The 22,154-nt window shown below is 44.7% G+C and overlaps 2 protein-coding genes across 2 annotated transcripts; one reads left to right on the top strand and one right to left on the bottom strand.

Moving 5' to 3' along the window:
• The first annotated feature begins 1,346 nt into the window (after nucleotides 1-1,346).
• VAT1 (vesicle amine transport 1) lies at nucleotides 1,347-8,892 on the top strand. The gene is made up of 7 exons (XM_032967026.2): nucleotides 1,347-1,577; nucleotides 1,794-2,284; nucleotides 3,988-4,195; nucleotides 5,426-5,596; nucleotides 5,721-5,810; nucleotides 6,772-7,013; nucleotides 7,654-8,892. The coding sequence occupies exons 2-7, from the start codon at nucleotides 1,811-1,813 to the stop codon at nucleotides 7,936-7,938; spliced, it is 1,470 nt and encodes a 489-aa protein (XP_032822917.2). The 5' UTR covers nucleotides 1,347-1,577; nucleotides 1,794-1,810; the 3' UTR covers nucleotides 7,939-8,892.
• Nucleotides 8,893-10,424: 1,532 nt separating this feature from the next.
• LOC116949586 (prostaglandin E synthase 3-like) lies at nucleotides 10,425-19,642 on the bottom strand. The gene is made up of 7 exons (XM_032967044.2): nucleotides 19,357-19,642; nucleotides 16,045-16,158; nucleotides 15,009-15,075; nucleotides 14,785-14,883; nucleotides 14,188-14,277; nucleotides 14,035-14,062; nucleotides 10,425-13,358 (listed from the first exon to the last, which is right to left on the bottom strand). The coding sequence occupies exons 1-7, from the start codon at nucleotides 19,452-19,454 to the stop codon at nucleotides 13,354-13,356; spliced, it is 501 nt and encodes a 166-aa protein (XP_032822935.1). The 5' UTR covers nucleotides 19,455-19,642; the 3' UTR covers nucleotides 10,425-13,353.
• Nucleotides 19,643-22,154: the final 2,512 nt, after the last annotated feature.

Genomic DNA, 22,154 nt, shown 5'->3' on the forward strand with positions numbered 1-22,154 from the left:
CAGAGAGGAATAAGGGGCCGTCCATAAATGACGTCACGCACCTAGTGGGGGGCGGGGGGGGTGTTTGAGAAATGTGACGTCACATCAAAATGCGCAACTTTATAAATAAATAGAGACAACACGTTCTACTTAATTAAATAGACTTTTTTAAATAAATGTTTTCTCCTACAACATCAGATTGCAGCGGCATATTAAATACGCACTATAATGACAATAGTTTAAAGCGATTTGAAGCATGTTTTATGTATTTTTTAGGGGGGTGGGGGGGGCAGAGCTTTGTGACGTCATATTTGAGGGGGGGTCTGACTTTTTGTGACGCCGTGTGACGGTGGGGGGGGGGGGTCAAAAATCGTCCAAAATCGCGTGACGTCATTTATGGACGGCCCCTAATACAAGTTAGTTAGACATTACAGTCGAGATACACAGTCCAATCTAAACAGCATACACGAGACGGACAGTACAAAGAGAGAGAGAGACAGTACACACCAAGTATGGAAGAGACAGTGCACAAAGCAATGCAGTACCTCCGATTAGCACGGTTGTCTACGTACGGCGTGAAAGAAGTCCAACATACATTGCATGTTTAGGTGTCTCTTGTAATTTTATTGTTTGTTGCGGTTCAACCCAAATCAAGAGCCGAATGGCTCACAGGGTAAATCCTAATAAATGCAACTGATACATAGAGTACCGTACATGCTGGCGATACAAACGAGACGCGCGTAATCGTGATCTGTAATCGATTCGTTATGGATTCGTGACATCGACTGTAATCGCAGGGGGGATCATTATTAATCGGTGAACGATCGGCCCCGCTCTTTGAGTGGCGTTGCTCGCTAACAATGGTTCCCTATTCTGCGTTACTAATCACCCCGTACACCTGTGCCCCCGCCCGCCCTTGCTAATCAGCTGACAAGACCCACCCCGCCGTCTCTGCGCTAATTATCTGCTGCTGCTGCTGCTGATTCTTCTTCCACGCGTTTGTCGCCCTCATGGTGCCGGGGCGTTCCGCTGCCCTCGGAAACCTTCCTCTCCCACGCTGCCCCTGTAGTTGCGCCATCTCTACCTCCCCCAGGCCACCACATCTTCTTATGCCTCCCTCTTCATCTCTATCCTTCCACTTGCATATCCGCTGCCGCCGCTGCTGCTGCTGCTGTGGCTAATTAGCTGCTGCGGCGCGCGTTGCCATGGCGACCGCGGAGCTCAATTAGCGCCGCGGCCGCAGCAGCCAATGGGAGCGAGCGTCGAGGGCGCGGCCCCCCACCTCCCCCCCCCCTCACCTCCCACCGCCTCCAATATCACCATCAGCGCCACCGTGGTATTGCGTAACAAGTTGTGCGTGCTGCTCTCGTCCAATACGGCGATGGGCGATCGCGAAGTGTAATTGTAATCGTCAACCGGCCGAAGGCGAATTGTAATTTACGGCCGTGGGGGAGGGGAAGGGGCGGGGCGGGCAAGCCGGATGGGGCGGGGCGCCGCTTCCCCGCGGATAAAAGCGGCTCCGCCCCGGCTAAGCGCGACTCGACCCAGACTCTGACTGGGATCGCTCAGCACCTCTGGGAGGCAGCAGCAGCATTCAGGTTCGCTCCACGGTTCTCCATATTCTCGCTATAGGCTGCTCCAGGGACCTCCCCCCACACAGACGGTTACGGTCTAGGGACCCCCTCCATACTTTCTGAACAACCAAACCCACCCAACACTTCCATCGGAGACGTCTTTATACTCGCGGGCTTCTGAGCAATCGCCCAGATTAATCCAAAGAGGGTGACTCTCTCTCTCTCTCTCTCCTCGGGCAGCAACAGCAGCAGCAGTGATGATGAGCGCGGAAGGCGGCGATCAGCCCGCTGTGGCCGAAGAGGCGACGGCCCCTGGTGGTGATCAATCCGAGGCGGGAGGGCGGCAGCAGCAGCAGCCCGATGCTTCGGAGCGAAATGTTGAGGCGCAACAAGAGGAGGCTCCCGGCAAAGAGGAGCAGCAGCAGCAGCCCCCCAGCAAAGAAGAGCCGACTCCCACCAAGGAAGAGGCGCAACCCGGGGAGCAGTACAAAGCCGTGGTGCTTACGAGCTTCGGCGGCTACGACAAGCTGCGGGTGGAGCGGCGCACTGGGGCCATGGTGCCTGCGGCCGGGGAGGTGAGGATTCGGGTCCACGCGTGCGGCCTCAACTTCGCCGAACTGATGGCTCGCCAGGGCCTCTACGACTGCCTTCCCAAGAAGCCGCCAGTCGTGCTTGGCATGGAGTGCGCTGGGGAGGTGGACGCCGTGGGCGAAGGGGTCGAAGACCGAAACGTGAGTTGTTGGGAGGTGTTTTTTTTATTGTGAATGGTGAGCCCCGTCGTAGCTTGGAGGTGGCTGGTTGTTGTGGTCTCACGAGGTGGTTAAAGGTGTGGCGGATTTATTGGACAGATTTTTTTTTGCATACTGCAGTGGCACGTGCGCAACGCAGGGGGAGGCCTCTTGTAAAAAATTTTGTTTAATGTTACGGGCAGGGTGAACCTTGGTGGAGGTTCCATGGCTTGATGGTGGTAATTGGTCAACTTTGTCCGTGTGGTCAGGGCCGAGGAAATGGATGGTTTCGATTTTACTGGCAGTATGCTGTGCGTCTCTGCGTAATTAGGTCCCCCTAGTTTTATTGTGGACTGTCTACCTAATTTTCCCTTGCTAATTCGTATGAAAAATGCAAGTCTGGATAAACGTGACACCCAGCCGTTCCAGTGACCGTTCCATAATGCCTTCAATTGCTGAAACGAAGCTATACTGTATACTAATCGAGGTGTAACCCCTGAGACTGTCCTACACCGCCACCAGTTGCATTTAAATGGGGTGGTCGGTCCATTTTTTGTTCACACCCAGGCCTTTATCACCCGGTAAGGGCGTTTTTTATTTGGCCAGGGAATCATTCCTAATGGTCGGCTAGATTTTTTTTAGAGGCTTTTAGAAAATAAACGGCCTATTGCGATTCATTTCATAATTGCATTTTAAGATTGAGCTTCGGAATTGCGTGTTTTAACAGTCGCACAATGTACGTGTGCCTGTGCACATGTTTAAATGTACCTTTTTAATCCAGGACTTATTTTTAATCGAGGTCCTCACATCTGAGGCCCCCTTTAAGGCATGAGACGGCAGAATGCCCCACTGCCTCATCTGCCGAAAACCCCCAGTTATATATATTTAAAAAAATTCTTTTAAAAAATCGAATTGCCTTTAGCCGTTATTATTATTTTTAGTAAATTTCGCACGCGTATCTTTGTATTCGCAACAGGATTGCCCAATATGCATTTGAGAAAAATGACCGTTACAAAAATGGGTTAAAAAAAAATGTATGCGTCGTGCAGAGACTGTGGTGGGGGAGGGCTACTCGGGCGTGGCACGCTGGGGGTTGTGGACTGCTCATGTGCTCTAGCAGCAGCACGACGGCCTCTTCTCCTCCATTGTCTGCCGTGTGGTGGTGGTTGTGGTGCTTTAATAATATTGTCCAAGCTTCATATATATTTTAAGTGCTATACATCCAACCCTAGGTTTATTTGTGGGGGGGGGGGGGGGGAATGGAGTTGCTAGTCTACCGTTAATGTCGCGACTAGATTTGTTTTAGAAGAGATGTGTTTTTTTTTTTACGCGTCGCTATTTAATGCTGCGTAATTGGCGGTGAATTTGTTTTTATAAGGAACTTGATACTCATATTTGCAAGCTTGCAGCAACCCTTTTGGGGGTGGGGGGGGTGGGGAGAAACGGAAGCAAAGTTCCCTGTGCGTCACTTTTTAAAGGGACCTTTTTTAAACTCTGCATGCAATGTTGAACATTGGCAAGATGCCGATGGGAGTCCAGAAAATATATCCATGCGGTGTGCATTGTGTACATCTGGGTGCAATGCCCTTTATTGCGGTTGCCATTTTAGGCTAGATGTACTTGTTTTTTTAAAGGTGGCTATAAATATTTGCACAGTTAAATTTTCACGTGCCCCTTTGGCTTGCCGCTTTTAACATGTTTTACAGGTGGGAGACCGTGTGTTGGTGGTGAACCGTGGTGGGCTATGGCAGAGCCTTGTTTGTGTGGCGGCTACCAAGACCTTTATCATGCCGAATGAAATGAGCTTTGAAGAGGGAGCGGCAATTCCTGTCAACTACATAACAGCATACATGATGCTCTTTGATTTTGCCAACTTGAGAGAGGGCAAGAGTGTCCTCCTCCACATGGCTGCAGGTATTGTACAATAGTGGTTAACTGCTTTTTTTTGACTGGACTGGTTGTGCTAAACTGAACGATTGACTCCATGGTGCAAAGGCTTCAAATGCAGAGGCAATTTTGGATTCTCTTGGCTGAAGTTGTGGGGTTTTTGAAGTGCTGCTGAGCCAGTGGAGCGTGCCTTTAGCACGTTGGTTACTGTTCCCATAAAACACATGGTAGCTAAAAGCCATGCGTTTTCACCTTTACATCTGTGCTGATCTAATTGCACATCTTACAAAAAGCAACGTTGACTTTTAAGTGTGTAGGGCCTGATAATTAGTGTTGTGGTCAAACGGACGTGGAACATAGCATTGGTACTGGATAATGGACATCCATTTGGATGCATTTTAAATGGTAAGTGGGCATGTAATGGATGCTGCCTTCCCCATGAAATTATTTTAAAATTATTCATTTGTAGTCTATTCCCAAAATTTGTACTTTTATTGCTCTATTGCCCTAAAGTATACCACTGATTTGCATATGCCGTCGGGTTTATAAATACAATTATCAAATGCTAATCTCTACCTGTGGTGTAAAGATCCTAATCTTTCCATCATTGCATTATTACATGGCGTAACTGAAATGAATTCCAGTTGCCATAATTGAGCTGCAGTTTTTTTTACTGAAGCCAAATGTTTCAACGGTGACTTTTAATGTACAAGTGTTTGTCGTTTTGGGGGTGGCCCTAATTTGTGGCTGCAATATTGGTCCTAAAATGGGACCATAATTTTAAGAATTCATAAAATGTTGGTATCCTTGCCTAATGTTAATTCAGTGACCTGTGCGGTTATGAGTTGTTTAAAGCCCTGTTGCAATTTAACTTATGAATATTGCTTTTTCAAAATGGGTCCTTAACATCGAATAAAACCTGCTTTGATATCTTCCCCATGCCGTTTTGGTCATGATGGTTGTTTGCTCTCCATGAGAGGCTAGGAACTCGTTTACATCCTGAGATTTTTTTCTTTTTTCCTGGTGAGCCAAAGGTAATGAACAAACTTTAACTTTTTAATGTCCTTTTTATTTAAGCAAGGTATGCACAAGTTCAAGGCCTGAATTTAAACTGGTGCATCTGATTGCAACAATTGAGATTCTTTTTAGATGAACAATATATTGCCATAATGCCCTTGCATGCAAGGTTTTCCTTTTGAATGTCAATCCATTATAGCACTTCATCTTAAATAACCTCTGCCTTTATCTGCATGCTAGGTGGCGTTGGCATTGCAGCCACCCAGCTTTGCAAGACTGTTCCCAACGTGACTCTCTTTGGAACTGCTTCAGCTAGCAAGCATGACATTATTAGAGAGCAGGGTGTCACACACCCAATTGATTATCGCTCCCTCGACTATGTTGCTGAAGTTCGCAAGATTTCACCAAAAGGTAAGCTAATTTCATCATGGTCCTTCCCGAATTTGCATTGTGCTCCAATGCAGAATTTGTTTTTTTTTATCAGTTAACAACTTGAGCATGTGCATAACGCCTAATCTTGACATTCTTTTTAAAGGTGTTGATATTGTACTGGATCCGCTGGGAGGAAGTGACAACGCCAAGAATTATAACCTGCTGAAGCCTATGGGCAAGATGGTGATTTATGGTAAAGAATCCTCGCTGAAATGTGGTTTGGTGTTTTGACGTTAACTGTTAAGTGCTGCCTTTACCAGAACTTTAGCTTGCCTAAATGCCTTGGCTGTGAGGTTGCTTAGAGTTGAATAGGCATTCAACAAAAGTTCCACTCGTTGCCTTCCTATGGGGCCCAGACCATGCACAAACAGGAAGCGTGAGGTCGAACTGACAAGCTTGCCAAATGGCTGCTCCAACTTTTTTTTTGGTCTGGATGCCACCCCGGCACAATTCCGGCCTTGCTTCCTCCTCTGGCTCAAATGGAGCAAAGGAGTTTATGTTCGGGTTATTTAATGGCCTTCCTGAAATTATTCTAGCATTTGTTTTTAAACTAGTTTGGTTAAACATGATTAATTTACAAATTCGGTCGCCTCCAAAAGATTAAAAACATCACAGTTTTGGTATTTTGCAGGAAGCTCGGAGTTTATTTTTCCACAGCTGTTTCTTTCTGGTTAAATTGTAACATTGGAATGTAGCAAACGGCATGCCATTTGATAACCTATTAACTTTTTTTATTGCGGTGTTTATTTGCTTTCACACAGGGTCACAAAATCACATTTGATAGCTTTGCTTGCAGGGTAATTAAAACTAGTTACCAATCTCTACCTAGTATTTACACCAAAAGTAAATCCATTGGAAAAGGCCAAATACGAATATACCAACTATTTGTCAAGTAGCTTCCTAGTTGGTTGCTTGTCTATGCCAGAAACCAACAACTTTCCAATGAAAATTACACCCAAGTGATAATGTTCCTGCTGTTTTGTCCACCTTCCCAATTTTACTCGGATCGTTGCAATGTGCTTTTGTCATTATTCGACTTGAACTTTGTGTGCATACAAAGCTTACCTTTGCAGCTATGTAGGCTTGTTAAAAGTCGAGGATCACCACTGCTTTAAAGATGGTTCTTAACATTCCCTTTACCGCCCAATCCCCAGGTGCGGCAAATTTTTCTACTGGGGAAAAGACTAGCGTTTTTTCTCTGGCGAAGAACTGGCTGCGCTCCTTCAACGTCAGTGCAATGCAATTACTGCGCTCAAACCGTGCAGTGAGTGGTTACCACCTGGGCTACCTGGATGAGGAAGTGGAATTGGTGCGCTCGGTGATGGCAAATCTGCTTGACCTTTACCGCCAGGGTCACATCAAACCACGCATCGACTCTACTTGGGCTTTTGAGAAGGTCAGGTTTATTTTAAATATGCTACGTAGTTGTGTGTGGCTACGTGGTGCAAAACGTGACTTGTATTTGAGCAAAAACAATTGGAGGAATTTGTTTGCTTGGTCATGAATCCTTATTCTAATTATCTACCAGAATAAAAAAATCCGAATACAACATAGCTGCAATTATGCCATTATTACTTTGCGTTGGGAATGTCATTGACACCCCAAGTCTAAAGTTTCCAACTTTATCTTTTTTATAGCTGCAAGGTAATTGACATCGAATTTTGCTTGAAACATTTCTTAGCCTACAGGAATGTGCAATTGTGAAGCGGCTTGGTATTTGACCCTTACCTAATTGGGTAACAGTTGAACAGCCTTTTCTCTAACGTGTACTAATTGTAAGTAAAGGGATAGTGCTTTGTCATTCCAGCCATTGTAGAGGTAACTGCAATTTTAAGTGCCCAAATAATTGACCAAAATCCTTTTGCTGGGGAATTATTTTTTATTTTCCAAAACATTTAAGTGTCAAGTGATTCCATGCATTGACGGTACTCAAGACGACTCCAAGTTTATTTTTTTTAATTGGTGGACTAGTTGGCACGTAACAACTTTGTTTCCCTACTTTATGCATAACCCTGCATGCAACTGCATCCCTGCAGGTTGGTGATGCGATGAGGCAAATGCATGAGCGCAAGAACATTGGGAAAGTTATTTTGGTGCCAGAGAAAGATGAACCAGAGGAGGAGTCTGAGAAGGAAGAGCCCAAGAAAGATGGTTCCAAGAAGGAGGGGTCCAAGAAGGAAGGGTCCAAGAAGGATGATTCTAAGAAGGAAGGGTCCAAGAAGGAAGGGTCCAAGAAGAATGATACCAAAAAGGAAGGGGCCAAGAAAGATGATTCAAAGGAGGGTGAATCCAAGAAGGAAGAAGAGCCAGAGGTTAAATAAGGCACTGCATCGATGTGCAGAGTGGGTTGGTTTTTACCTCTCGCACTCCCAATGCCCCCTTCATTTGTCCCTGATGTGGACCAAATTTATGCCTCTGTGAAAAATGCAGGTTGTCAGACTACCAGTGTTTGTGAAAAAGGCATAGGAGTAGTGTTTGGGATTGTTTACAGTATTTGCTCAAATGGCTTGCTTTCTCCTGACCTGTAGATGTAACACTAGTTGTTGATGCATGTCATGTTCATAGGATGTGTTTAACCCCAAGATGCAGACAGATTTTATATAATACATTGCACTTGTAATCCTGAACCTGTTTCTAAAAATATCAATTTCAACCAAAATATCGTATTGAAGCTTTATGATGCACTTCATCTCAATGTGGCATTGGCAGCCTGCGACCTTAGTGCACCAATCTAACAATGTGAAATTCCCTTGGTGCTGAGACTTGGTGGTAGAGGAACCCCCCCCCTTTTTCCTGGTGGTGCATTTCTCTGCTGCCCCGTAGAGACAAGCTTGTCACCAGGTAGCCTTTGCTAGTAATGGTGCAAAAACTGGCTTTTCTTAACCGTCATTTGGATTGCCTTGGATTTTGTACTCGCTTGAAACATCCATAATGAGCATCTAAAATGAAGTCGTGGTTAAATGGATGACATCTTTAATGTAAAGTCTGAGCATTCCTAAAATTGTGCTTTTTGGAGAAGGGGGGGGGGTCTATGCATGTGCCAAACGAGGAATTAGATATTCTAGACCAGTATTGCAATCTCAAATCTAATACATCTTTGCCTTACTGACCAGGACCAGTGATGTGCATTTAATTGCCTTAGTCTTTGTGTTGCACTTAATAAATTGCCTTGTGTGTTTTGCATAGTGATGTTTCCCGTGGTTTTTGGTATCTGACGTGACATGTGCATTCCCAATAATTCGTTATTGTGGTTACAATAAAGTTTCATGAAATTACGCTGCTTGTGGCCTAATTCTCGCGGGTAACTTCGGCTACCACATTCGTGAAATGGTAGCCCCTTAAGGTGGCTCCATGACTACAGCACTAATCAATATGCATTGAAAATAAGTCTTCCTTTTAAAACTGTCGATACAATAGCTCTGCATGGTGGGTGAGGTAGATGCCCATAAACTTGAACCGTATTTGCTCAAACTGGCATGTGCAGAAATACAATTTCTAACCCTCGAATATGAAAGGACTTCAATACATATGGCTGAGAAACTAGTTTAGCTTTTCCCATGAATTGGAGGGTTTTTTTGCCTTCCATATCTAACGCTGCTTGGCCTCGGCCGACTGACAATGCCAACTGCACTTTGCCAACCCAGTAAATTGGATAAGAGTGAAAACTGGTTCTCTTTAAAAACTAAAGCCTGAATTCTGCTTTGGACTAATGCAAATTGTGATGTACATCCAATGGGTTGCTTATTTAAGTGACGAATTAATGGAGCTCAAAATACTTCGTGTAAGAACTGCGTTACCCATATGGAAAGAGGTGGCATAAACGTTGTCTAGCCACGCTGAAGGTTCCAATCGCACCTTCAAAGGTGCCTGACCAAGGACAAATGTGGCAACCCAACAGCATTGAACAAGCTGGTCTGGCCCTGATTACTGCTCCACTTTTTTCTGATGTTGCTCCATACGCTTTTAAGGTACCCCATGTTAAGCATTTGCTGTCGTACGAAGCTATGGACTGTACAACCAGCGTATGAAATTGCATCGTGTTTGCCATTCCAAAAATGCAATGTCTAGTCATGTAAATTACATAATTTCGGAAGTCCAATGGGGAAGTATCGGAGAAACGCTATAGTGAATAAGTCGGTTTAACACAGGCATTTGACCAATATCCATGATATAGTTGGGTTTCATCATGTGAATGTGTCAACTTGACGGCCAACTAAGTTTGTCATACCATGCCAATTTGTCACTAATACAGCACACCGGTGTATTGGAGAGCCTAGCCATAACATTTACAGCCAAGCCACAACATTTACATAGTAAATACATTTGTAAATGTTGTGGCTCGGCTCTCCAACACGCCGGTGTGCTGTACTCGTGACGAATTGGCACGTTTGTGACAACCCTTACAAGTTAATTAAACGACATTTACGCGATCTAACCCCAAAACACCTCGTGCACCAGTGTTAAATGACATTAACTTCAAGGCGGTGAGCAATTGGGAGTGCTTCCTGTTAAAAGTTTTTCTTAAAATAAACCCCGTTAGGTATTGGAAGCTGTTTTATGAGTATTGGAAATCTTTTTGGTGGCTCATTCGTGCGACAATGGGCAATTGGCCAAAAACGTGACCTATTTCCTTCTGTATTCTACTAAGGCCGTAGTGCAAAGTGCAGAAATAAGATGTTTGTTCAATTCTAGAGACATTGTCATCCAGTACGATAGTCAGCAGGAAGGTAGTGGGGACGGCAAAAGTATTTTAATTACCTTACACTGCTAAAATGGGTATTTCCACTTAAAGAAAGTAACACAGGACTTCAGTTTTCCTTTTATTCAAAAATGCAACCTTAAACATTGTCGCTAAACAGCTCGGTGATATAGGCCGAGATAACACCGTGTAACACTTTTTTTGTCCCTGGGAAGCGAGTGTTATTTCCTAACTGCTTGCCTCAAAAGTATAGAAAATGTATATTTCCCACAAATGTTTTTGTGACCAGGAGTGATATTTAGAAATGTACCCATCTTCAATGAGAAAACGTGTGCATGTGTCATTCCTTCACAAAGTCCTCGTCGCAAAAGCAAAGTTTGGGGAATAACCGTTTTCTATACTTTATAGGCATAAGCAATTAAAATAAACTCCTTAAAAAAAAGTTAACTTCGTTTATACTCGCGGTCGAAAAGTACGTCAAAGGCGCCTGCTTTTTGTGCGAGCCGATTCCAGTTTAGGGACCGTGACCTCCACAAAAACATATAAACCGTCCATGGAAAAAAATGTAATCGCTTGAAAGGAGGCAATTGATGAATTCATGCCGATTTTGATACAGGCATGCATTATCACCGATGCAAAATTTGGAATTTATTAAACAGGAAGTAGACTAACTTTTGATTACAAGATTTGACCACGACAAAAACGAAGTTAAATAAACTTTTTTAAACGGTTTTATTCACAACTTCGTTTAACGCACCCTCGATGTACGTCAATGATGCGGTGCCTGCTCCCACATCGTTTACATGAAATCATTGCTTATTTTATAAATTAATTTTCAATGTACTACTCGTTCACACGGAGCAGGCGCATTAGACACGCGACGCCTGCTTTTTGTGCGAGGCGATTCCACAGTTTAAGGACCGCGGCGTTTTTGACCTGCACAAAAATTTATAATTAACAAGGCGTCCATACTAAAACTACCACGCTGGTCTACACACACACATGACGTCATCCCGTTTGGGGGTGGGAATGACGTCAGGGCCAGTTCAGGGGATCTGGAGGCCGTGGGTGAGGGCCACGGGGGTTGTGAGGCCGTGGCACCGAGTGAACCCGGCTGGACACGTGACCGGATCAAGGTGAGGTCTGGGGGCCCTGGGGCCACCTTGGGGGCCACGTGGACAGTCGAGAATCTTCTCAAGAGTTATTGAAGTTGGACGTGACCGGGGTGTGGCCCGGACACGCTGAGGCGCATATAAGCGGCCTCCTCACCGGGGTTCGAGGCTGCTCGTGTCAAGAAAGAAGAGTCAAGTCAGCGTGACCAGCGAGTAGCCCTCCTGGCTTGGTCACGCTAGTCGTATCCGAGTCAGTGTTAGTGAGTGATGGTGTGTGTTAGCGAGAATAGGTCAGTGGTCACCACCCTATGTTAAGTGTTACATTGAGTTAACAATAAAGTGTTGCCTCCCAAGAAGTTGTATGCGCCTAATTCGCACCCATAACAAATTTACGTCGATTTTGATACAGGCATGCATTGTCACCGGATCTGAGTACGTGTGCAAAATTTCGAATTGATTGGACAACAGGAAGTAGACTAAATTTTTGTGACAAGATTTGACCATGACAAACAGGAGTCAAGTTAAATAAAACCATTGAATAAAACCGTTGCAAAATAACACTACCCAGGGAGAAAAAATTGTGTTACGGTGTAATCAGGTGAAAACTCAAACTATACTTTAACAATGGTAAAACTAAGGTCTTGAATAAACTGAATTCCGAGGGTGTACGACATTAACAGTAACATGAATAATTACAGTACTGTACACTATAGAATGTAAATGGTTGGGAAATACGTCAATACCCATGCATGTTTTAACTGGCTGACCAGCTGGCAGGCCGGCAACCTGTAACTGCCTGCCAACTGGTCAGCCAGTTATTTAATTACTTTCTCTTAAGCGTGGGCAATGACGTTTGACCGATGCCTCATGTCTTTATAAAAACCGAGGAAATGTGTATTGAATGCAAAGGATGCCCAATGTGGCATCTCGGGATTTGCCAGGTTGCCTTGGATTGAAAAGCCACCGCAGACTGCAATTTGACTCATGATGCCCTTCAAGAATGACTATGATGGATCATGGGCAAGGTGTAGAGATGCGAACCTTGTCCAGGAGGTGGTGCTCCTCTGAGAATTATGTGCATTTTTGCCAGTGTCGGAAAGGTTGCCGCATTTGCTTGAGAGACCGACGTATTATTTTGTAATGGGCTGGAAGCTCAAAAAGTGAACGTTAAGTTTTACAACATCCTGCAAACACATTTGCATATGTGTATATATATAACCACAACCAATTGTAAAAACACTGGCTTTTAGGAATGTAGTCGGAAATCCAGCTGATTGCATTCAACTGTGTAGCGTGTTAAGAAAAATAATGACCAATTCGTGACCTTGGTGATGGCTTCAGTAGCTTCTGCTGGGAAGAGTGCTCAACCAGTGAACTAAAACAAACACCCATATCCTCTTTTCAACAATACTGGCCAGTGTTTACCCCCTTTTTTCCACCTGTTGTGTTACCAAAGGGCGAAAGAGGTGTGTATGTTGCCCCTAAAGCAGTGAATACATGTTTAACTTCTTTTGCATCGTAGGTAGCCCAAACGTGATAATCTCTCTGTTGACTGCAGCGCATATTCAAGTTATCTAAGCAACCGATAGTACTGCAAGTTTCCTCAATGAACTATTTTAATTGGTGGCCTCTTAAAGGACTATAGTTTTCGGTTTTATATTGATGGTGCTCGATAGAGTATTGCAGGGTTAATTGTTTTACTTTGTTTTACTGAAATATGTGCGATTATAAACAGCATCAAATGCGCTGTGAATTAAGTGGCTTATAACGAATAGTGTACATTGTTTAAGAGCGTCTACAATGTTTTTCTTTGATTCTGAATAATAGGTACTATGGGAAGGGTATTTGTATGAAATCTTTCGCGAATGTGAACCCTCGAAGCACAGACGACTCGCTGCAGGAAGCATGCAGTATTCTCAAAGTTTTCAATCTGAAGAGAAAACAGGGCATTTCAAACTTCAGAACATGCTTGCAAGTAAATCTGCTGACTGTGTAGACATTGACCCTGATAAGCATTTGACAAATATTTAGCAGCTGTAATGATGGGCAAAAGGCTCGTTTTTTTAAATGAAAGTAAAAGAACATCCAACAGGAAAAATAACGACCATGAAAAGTATACCTGTCAGAAAACCAGACATTGGTAAATACTGCAATGGCATAACTTTGATGACCATGTTTTGTATTCTGGAATATTAGTTAATCGGTTGCTAAATTAACTAGCAACATGACCTTTAGCATGCCAATTACATTAACTCGTTTCTTCTGCCATTATTAGATTAATCTATATTTAAAAGTTTGTAAGTTAACTATTTAAACACACACTATATGTGTACCACGGGGTGTTGTAATCATCAACTATGCCACCGTTATGTACTCAGCATCTCCTTGGAGCTAAACTGTCTTGGATTCTATACAAAACCACATTACCCCACTTTTCATTTGAGGTGGTTTGTTTTATCCTGTTTACCAATGTTATATTTAAAATAAAAGTGCTACATTGCCATTATTATCATTAAAGCTCCAGTCACGGTTATGTATGTGTACGATGCTTTATAAGTAACAACATAGCAAAATGCAACTCTTGTGAAAATTCTAAAATCACTTGCCTTCGTCATCACTGTCAGGAAACTCCCCCTAGAAAACAGAGGTGACAGATCAAATTAACACATATTTCATGTACCATTGAGAATAACGTGTTTTAAAATGGATATTTTTCGTATACTTTGCCAAGATGAGTGAAGTGTTGGTGCAGAAATTACATCAGACATGTCATTGAATTTTGCCAGGTCATCTCCCGAGTCATCTTCCCAGTCTTTCCAGTTGCCAAAGTCCACGCTCAGCCAACTTAACTGGATATACACAAGGACATACAGAAAGTAAAAATACATCATTAAATACATTTTAAAAGCAGAAATCTACCATGTGTAACCACCTACGTGTCTTTTACCTTTCGCAGTAACATCCTTTTCGCTTTGTTTTACTTTGTACTTTATTGGCAGTATTTTTATGACATACGCAAGCACCTATTCGCTCAATAAAACGTAAGGCGGTGCTTATATACATTAGAGGTCGTGAACCAGTGTGTAAAAAGTGAGAACGCATTTCCACGTGGCTTTTGGTAAGATAAACCTGCATGTGTATAAGTTTAAGTAAACCATGTTATGACCTGTATGTTTATCTAATCTTAAAATAAACGTACCGCAGGAATAATCCATTCGTGCAGCAAGTTTTAGGGAGATTATTTTTCTGCAGGCATGACAGACCGTCAGACTGTCATGCCTACTTGTAGGCTAAACAAAACCTTAGTGTTGTTTACATTCTCCTGCTGGTGTGCATTGTCAAATGCAGAACCATACCTTAGTCTTATCTTTGGTCAGTCTTGGCCAGGATTTTCCAGAGGTCTTTTTTGTAATGATGCACACCACTGTCCGATCAGTTCGTTTGTGACTTGATTTCTGGCGTAATGGCACATGAGACATTTGAACAGATTGGACACCATTCTTTGGTGTTTAGCCCAATCAAATCATACAGTTAATCAAGAAGATTCTATGTCGCAGTCATCCGATATGTTGACACTTACCGAAATAGTAATTTTGTCGTACAGCTCAATTACATTCAGGAAACTTCTGCAATCGCTCCCAAGACAGCTGGAAAATATCAGCAGTTAAAACATGAGTATTCACTTCCTGCCTCCATATTATTAAGTCAATAACAAATGTACTTTGTCAATTACTATATTACCTTCATTCTATTGATATTTTACAGTAAGGTATATCCAACAAAGGGCCAATTAAAATTACACCGTATTTTTTTTCCCAAAAACTGTGGGCAACTCTGTATATATTTGAAATGTATTTATTGAATGAATAATAGATATAAATGCACTTTAATAAGTGTTAATTATAATTATCACTTATTTTGCAACACTGCCAGGGCCTGGTCCTCTGGCAGTAATAAAATACACATTTTCACATCTGTAAATCAAGATGCATACATAGGCAAATGTTATTCAAGTTCTTTGTTTGATGCCACTCCATTGTTACCCAATGCCTGTGAATCAAAATCTGATCGCCAAATTCACAGTGCACTGCACTTTGCCACCACTCTACTCATTAAAGGGAATTCGGTACATCCAAAGTTCCCTACGTGGTCAAATTCCCCACGTATCAAATTTGTAAAAATTAGGTTTTACCAGACGAAAACATTAAATGATCTGTAAAGTGATTCATTCTTGATTTGAAGCTTTCGTGACGGCAGGAATCCATACTCTTTGGTTCTTTCGGTAAAGTCACGTAGTTAGAAGTAAATTAAAATAAAACAAATCACGACGTTTCGATTGCAACACAAGCAACCATCATCAGGTGGGAAAACCACAGCAATATTTTTTTTGCTGAAGTGGTAGAGAGAGCTGCCGTGGCAAGAGGTTATATAGTTAAGGGGGGAGGGGCAAGGGGGGTGGTAGGGAGAGGGGACGTGAGGCTGGGGGGGGGGGAAGTGGGAGGGGCTGGAAGTGGGAGGCCGAGAAAGCTGGGGATGCGGGGAGGGGGGAAATTAGTGATTCATCTTGGTGGTGGTGGGCTGCGCTGTAATGCAAGAGCCTGCTTCTCACCGCGTACCTGAATGTGATTTTGTCCTCTTCATAGTTGATATTCACGCGGTTGCTGTCAGCCACACAGAACTCCAGCACCACACAGTCACGTCGATCGTACCACTTGGTCTGTACAGGGATGCTGCAGCAGCAGCACGCATTCAGGTTATATATACACACCACGTACAGGGACTCCTCTACTTACGAACGAGTTAGGTACCAGAGGGTCTGTTTGTAAGTCCAAGCTTACTCCTGTCGATTCCAAGCATATACGGCATGTACACTAAACACGGGGAATGGATTTAAAAGTTGTATAATCTCCTGTAGATTCCACTGGTTCTTTATGTTCTGCAGATGTAGATGCTTCCACCGCCATCTATTGCGCGGCGGTTGAACTTACGACTCGGTCCGAACAGCCAAGTGGACATACGGGGGGACAGGTTTGTTCATGTCTGTGAAAGTTCGTGAATCGAATGTTCGTAAGTAGAGGAGTCCCTGCACATATGTAATGAGCGACTTCCACGACACGTCGTATAGAGAGGGTACGTCTTCTTTATTTCTCACACTGGCCAACACTGGTTCTTCCTCTCACTGAATATATATAACACCTCAACTGGCTACACGCACAGCCGATCACTCAGCGGGGTCCCCTCGCCTTCACTCGTCTCCGCCGCTGCCTGGCGGCGTGACGATGACGGCGATGGAACCCACGCAGGAGATCTTCCACGTGGCCGGACGACGGAGAGAGATGTCGGTGAACAGCGACACGCCAGGACACAGAACCCACACGTGCCCGGGGTCCGCTCCCCCTGATATCCCCCCAGGCGTGGCTAAGCCCCGCCTCCGGCCACGCCCTCTCGTGGAACCTTCCAGCAGGTTCCCGGAGCATCTCGGCTAACCCCTCCTGTTACCTTTGCCCTAGATACGCCTCCTTCCCTGATTGGCTGTTACCTCTGTGGCTGTATCCGTGAAATCCTTCCCAGGCCAGCAGGTGTCACTCTGTCATGTCAGCAGGTGTAACCCTGTCATTACACATTACCAAGAGGGTTGCCGCAGCATGGCGATACTATTACGGTAAACATGCCAATGTTGGTATGTGGTTGGAACCGTTGTTGGCACGTTGGCACAACGTTACATGTTTACTGGAATGATAAACCGTACGTGTGTAAGGTCCACGATAATGAAACGTTTTCTGGATGCATTGACAGCAAGGTGGTTTTACGTCAACATTTTCAGACAGCATTCAAGTTGGCGATAGGCATTGTGGATTGCAAAGCCGTAATAATTACAAAGGACTTATGTGCTAGCGGGCTTAGTTTGAGTGGCGTGCTGCAGTCGAATTAGGTTTTTACATAAATGCACATTTGTACTTAGAAGTACCACCACTACGACTACCAACTACTACATCATAGCACAAACTCCGGACGTAAATGTGAAATGAAATACAAGTACAATATGAAGGGGAAACTGATATTGTAGTAATTGTCATATCGTGAAAGGCGACATCGTGGCTACATCGATACATTACCTGAAAGAAACTTCCAGATCTTGGCGATATCACGTTTTACTTCAAGCTTTCTTTTTTGCAAGATTGGTTAATCAACAATAAAAAAATAATCTAACACGATTAGCCATGTTTGTTTCAACTTATCAATAAGATATTTCAATGCATTTATACTATGGATGGTACAATGAGAATTATGGTGTTTCATACAAGTTAATTTACAGAGCCACCGCCATTAGTACATCACAGTCCATGTACTACTGCATCTATTAAAACTATTCACTACAGAATTACTACTGATCTGCAGAATTAAAACACAATATGGAGTAGAATGTGCCAGTAAATTACGGAAAGTTAAAATACTGCATACAGTACATGCATATGAAGAGGCAATAAGCCAGTATTACACACAACAGTGCAGGTTCATCTTTCAGAATCTCTATGTATCACATACTACATACACAGATATTTGGACGTATCATTGTACCTAATAATGACCTACATTGACACGACAGCACATTGACCGACATTTTTCCACACAAACAGAATTCCCCATTTGGCCTTTAAACAGATTGTTGGGGCAAGCGCTGTTAGCGAGCACCTATGAAGACCGGCACGGTACACGTGTTGGGTTGTGGGTGACCAGCACCACGCCCGGCCGCCTTTGTCTCCCCCGAGTGATATTTACGCATCGCACCAGGTACTAATTTGAAGGTTGAGTCGACCTAGAGTGAGGTTACCGGTATCAGATAACTGCATTTCGTTACCGAAAGTTGGTCGCGAGCCGAAATCCAACTCGGATTCGGTGGCCGGGTTCAAAGCGCGGCGCGCTAACCACTGCGCCACCGCTCCCCCCTCCGCCACACAGCAGCCGCCGTTCACCACGCCGGCCTGTGCCAGGCTAGGTGCACCTCGGGACCACCGAGCGAAGTGGGTAAGGATCACGCGAGCGCGCACACAGTCGGCGTGTTCCACGTTTGCCAAGGGACAATGGGTTACGGCCCGGTAGCACAACGACCACACATAGCACGGACCCAACACTGTCAGGACTCAACACACAACGCGGACCAACAATGCCAGAGAGCGGCAGCAGCAGCAGCAGCAACAACAGCCGCCATTCGCCACTAAGCGGCGGTGACGTCCCCACGGCGCTTGTGCCAGGCTAGGTGCACGTTGAGGCTAGCACGTGAAGTGTCGAACGCCCGCTGGCAGGGAGGTCACGGGGCAGACCCAGCAGGTGCCACGGGTCGACTGAGATGACTGGCTGATGCACCACCTGTGCCCCCTAACTGTGCCAACCTGCTGCGCTTTAGCCACCCGGCGCTCCGCTCGTTGTTGTGAGCGTCGCTCATCCGCCCTCCGTTGTTGTTGGAGGGCGACTGCCTCCAACTGCCCAGTAGCATCCTTCACGAGCCTCCTCCACAGAGGCCGATCTTGACACCGCTGGTACCAGTCATCGGCAAGTCCACTCAGCTCTACGTGCCTCCCGTACCACATCACTCCATCTCTTCTCTAGCCACGTGCCTCCCGTACCACATCGCTCCATCTCTTCCCTAGCCCGTGCAACGCGCCCGTTTAGCCCCCCTCGATCCGGCCGAACAAAAGCTGTCGAGGCACGCGGGCCACACGACGACTGGGCCCAGCCAACAGCGCCAGAGAGCGCACACAAACACACGGGGCACAGCGAAGAACGGGGCCCAACAAGAGGCCGAACGGGGCCCAACAAGAGGACGAACGGGGCCCAACAAGAGGACGAACGGGGCCCAACAAGAGGACGAACGGGGCCCAACAAGAGGACGAACGTCCCCCCACCCCGAGGCTCTTCTCGTCCATTACCTGTCCGATCGATCGCCTCCCTCGCAATCCATGGCCTCGCCGATCACCTCCGAGCGAGCGGGCGTGGTGGTGGTGGTGGTCAACTCCGTTGCAGCCATGGACGCCGGTGTTTGTTCGGTGGACGAGGTGGAGGACGACGAGGAGGATGGCCGCGGTTTGTGCTGGGGGCTTGGAGACTAAGGACGGGCGGGTGCGGTGGAGAGTTGGGGGGGAGGTGGAGGCGGCGAGAGAATTTCCAGAGACTTCGATAGAGAGCGGCCCCTGCTGGTGCCAGACAGCCGCAACATCGGTGACAGCGACTCCTGCTGGACAGGAATATTAACAACTTGAACAGCCATAATATCACGTGGGGGTGGGGTGGTGGTGGTGGTGAGGTCGCGTAAATATTTCAGGGGCCGTCCATAAATGACGTCACGCACCTATGGGGTGGGGGGGTCAGACATTTGTGACGATGTGTGACGAGGGGGGGGGGTATAGTCTTGGTTCTTTCGGTAAAGTCACCCACGTAGAGGGGAAACAATAAAATAATAAAAATATAAAAAATAACATTCCCACGACGTTTCGACTGCGATACAAGCAATCATCATCAGGTGTGATAAACCACAGCAAGAAAATTTTATAGTTTTTATTTTATTTATTGTTTCCCTTCTACGTGGTGACTTTACCGAAAGAACCAAGAATATGAATCCCTGCAGTGACGTCACATCAAAATGCGCAACTTTAAATAAATATGGACAACACGTTCTACTTAATAAATGTTTCATCCTACAACATCAGAGTGCAGCGGCACATTAAATACGCACTACAATGACAATAGTTTAAAGCGATTTGAAGCATATTCTTGGTTCTTTCGGTAGTCACGTAGAAGGGAAACAATAAAATAATAAAAATATAAGACAATAAAATTCTTAGGTGATGATGATTGCTTGTGTTGCAGTCGAAACGTGAGAATTGTATTGTTTTATATTTTTATTATTTTATTGTTTCCCTTCTACGTGACTTTACCGAAAGAACCAAGAATATGAATCCCTGCAGTCTAGAAAGCTTTAAATCAAGATTTGAAGCATGTTTTATTTGGGGCGGAGGGGGGCAGAGCTTTGTGACGTCATATTTGAGGGGGGGGGTCTGACTTTTTGTGACTAAGTGTGACGAGGGGGGGGGGGGGGGGCAAAAATCGTCCAAAATCGCGTGACGTCATTTATGGACGGCCCCTAAATGTTGTATCGTGAATCCCACCACCATACGACACAGCCAATTACTAAACAATTTGTCACGTAGCCAGAACGTGCAGATTCTTTACTAGATACAGCACCACCGGTGTGTTGGAGAGCCAAGGCACAACGTTAACAATCTGAGCGCGACGTTTCGTCAAGTAATTACAACCAGCTTCATCAGGCGACAGCCAGATTTGTGGAGAAGTCCAACTGCCTCGTTCCTTAAACAGAGGGGTAGATGCGGTTTGTGTGTCCGCTCTTCTTGCGCGAAGTGGGTAAGGGGGGGGGGGTTAATGCATACATATTTATATAATGCATATAATTACTATGGGTATCCATTGACAAACCTTACTAATTGGCTGTCGGGTGGTGGCGGGTTTAACGGCACATTGATATATTTACGCGATTTAACCCAAACAAAAAACCTCTATTATGGATGATATTGGTTGCGAAAGCCTACGTGTTAAACTAACTTGAACATCATCATCGCCAACAACCGCACAATAAAATGGGACCTTTTTTGCCTGTATCAAAAGTTTGGAGAGAAAAAAAACTTAAATAAGCCTTAATCTTTCTTGCAACAAAGCAGGTGATCAAATGTTCAAACACCTTTCGCAAGAAATCAACTGCTGCATTAGCCACGCGTACTTGTGTTGAGCATACAAACAAAAACGTGCTCTGATAATAATAATTATATATGGCATCGTCTTTGAAACTGATCGGGCTCCACCAGAGTCAGCAGCCTTCTTGAGGGCCTAGGAGCTTCAGCACTGACAGAGCAGAGAACGCCAAAAGGCGAACAGTGCAAAGACATTGCACGATCAGGGCAGTTATAGCTCGGAGTGAACAGCTACACAATTGTTCACAAGTACGCGTAGGTAAATGCAGACCATGGACTCCTTGCAAAAGGTTTATATAACACCTGTTTTATTGCCAAAAAGTGTAAAACCTATTCTTAAAAAAAAACCTATACAAATACTCTGTACTGGATTGTACGTGAATGTACAGGTTTGGTTCCAGATGTCTTGTGACCCTATAACATTGCTTTTTTCTCTTTGCTTATCTTAGACAATTAGAATTGTCCGTTGTACAGACCTACAATGACACGCCACATTGACTGACATTGTCACAAACAGAATTCCCATTTAGCCTATATCACCATATTGGTATCCAATATGATTACGTTTCATTGGAGAATTAAATGGGGATCGCAAGACATACATTTTTTTTTTTTAACATGGGATTGTATAACGGTTGTTTAGCACAGAATTAAAAAGGCCCCGAAAAACTCGCCAACCTTTAATTTGGGGAAGTGGCCACGAACAAACGGCGAAATGCAACCCACGCTGTGGACCGTCGTAAATAGAATCAGAATATTTATTTCATACTGGAGGAATCCGATGAGCTATCAAGCTCTTTTTTTCCTCCTACGGGGAAAACAACACGACTCATCCCCTGGAGCCGTCACGTCATGGCGAGCAGACCTCGACATTGTCTTCCATCTAGCTTCCTGCCCAGCGTACACAAGAATAGAATGTATCGTGACTAAATGCGATCGAATTGCAGGACTCTGTACATAAACAT

Source organism: Petromyzon marinus, chromosome 2 (assembly GCF_048934315.1).
Source record: "Petromyzon marinus isolate PM22_M1 ecotype Great Lakes invasive population chromosome 2, UKy_Petmar_22M1.pri1.0, whole genome shotgun sequence".
Taxonomy (NCBI): Eukaryota; Metazoa; Chordata; class Hyperoartia; order Petromyzontiformes; family Petromyzontidae; genus Petromyzon; species Petromyzon marinus.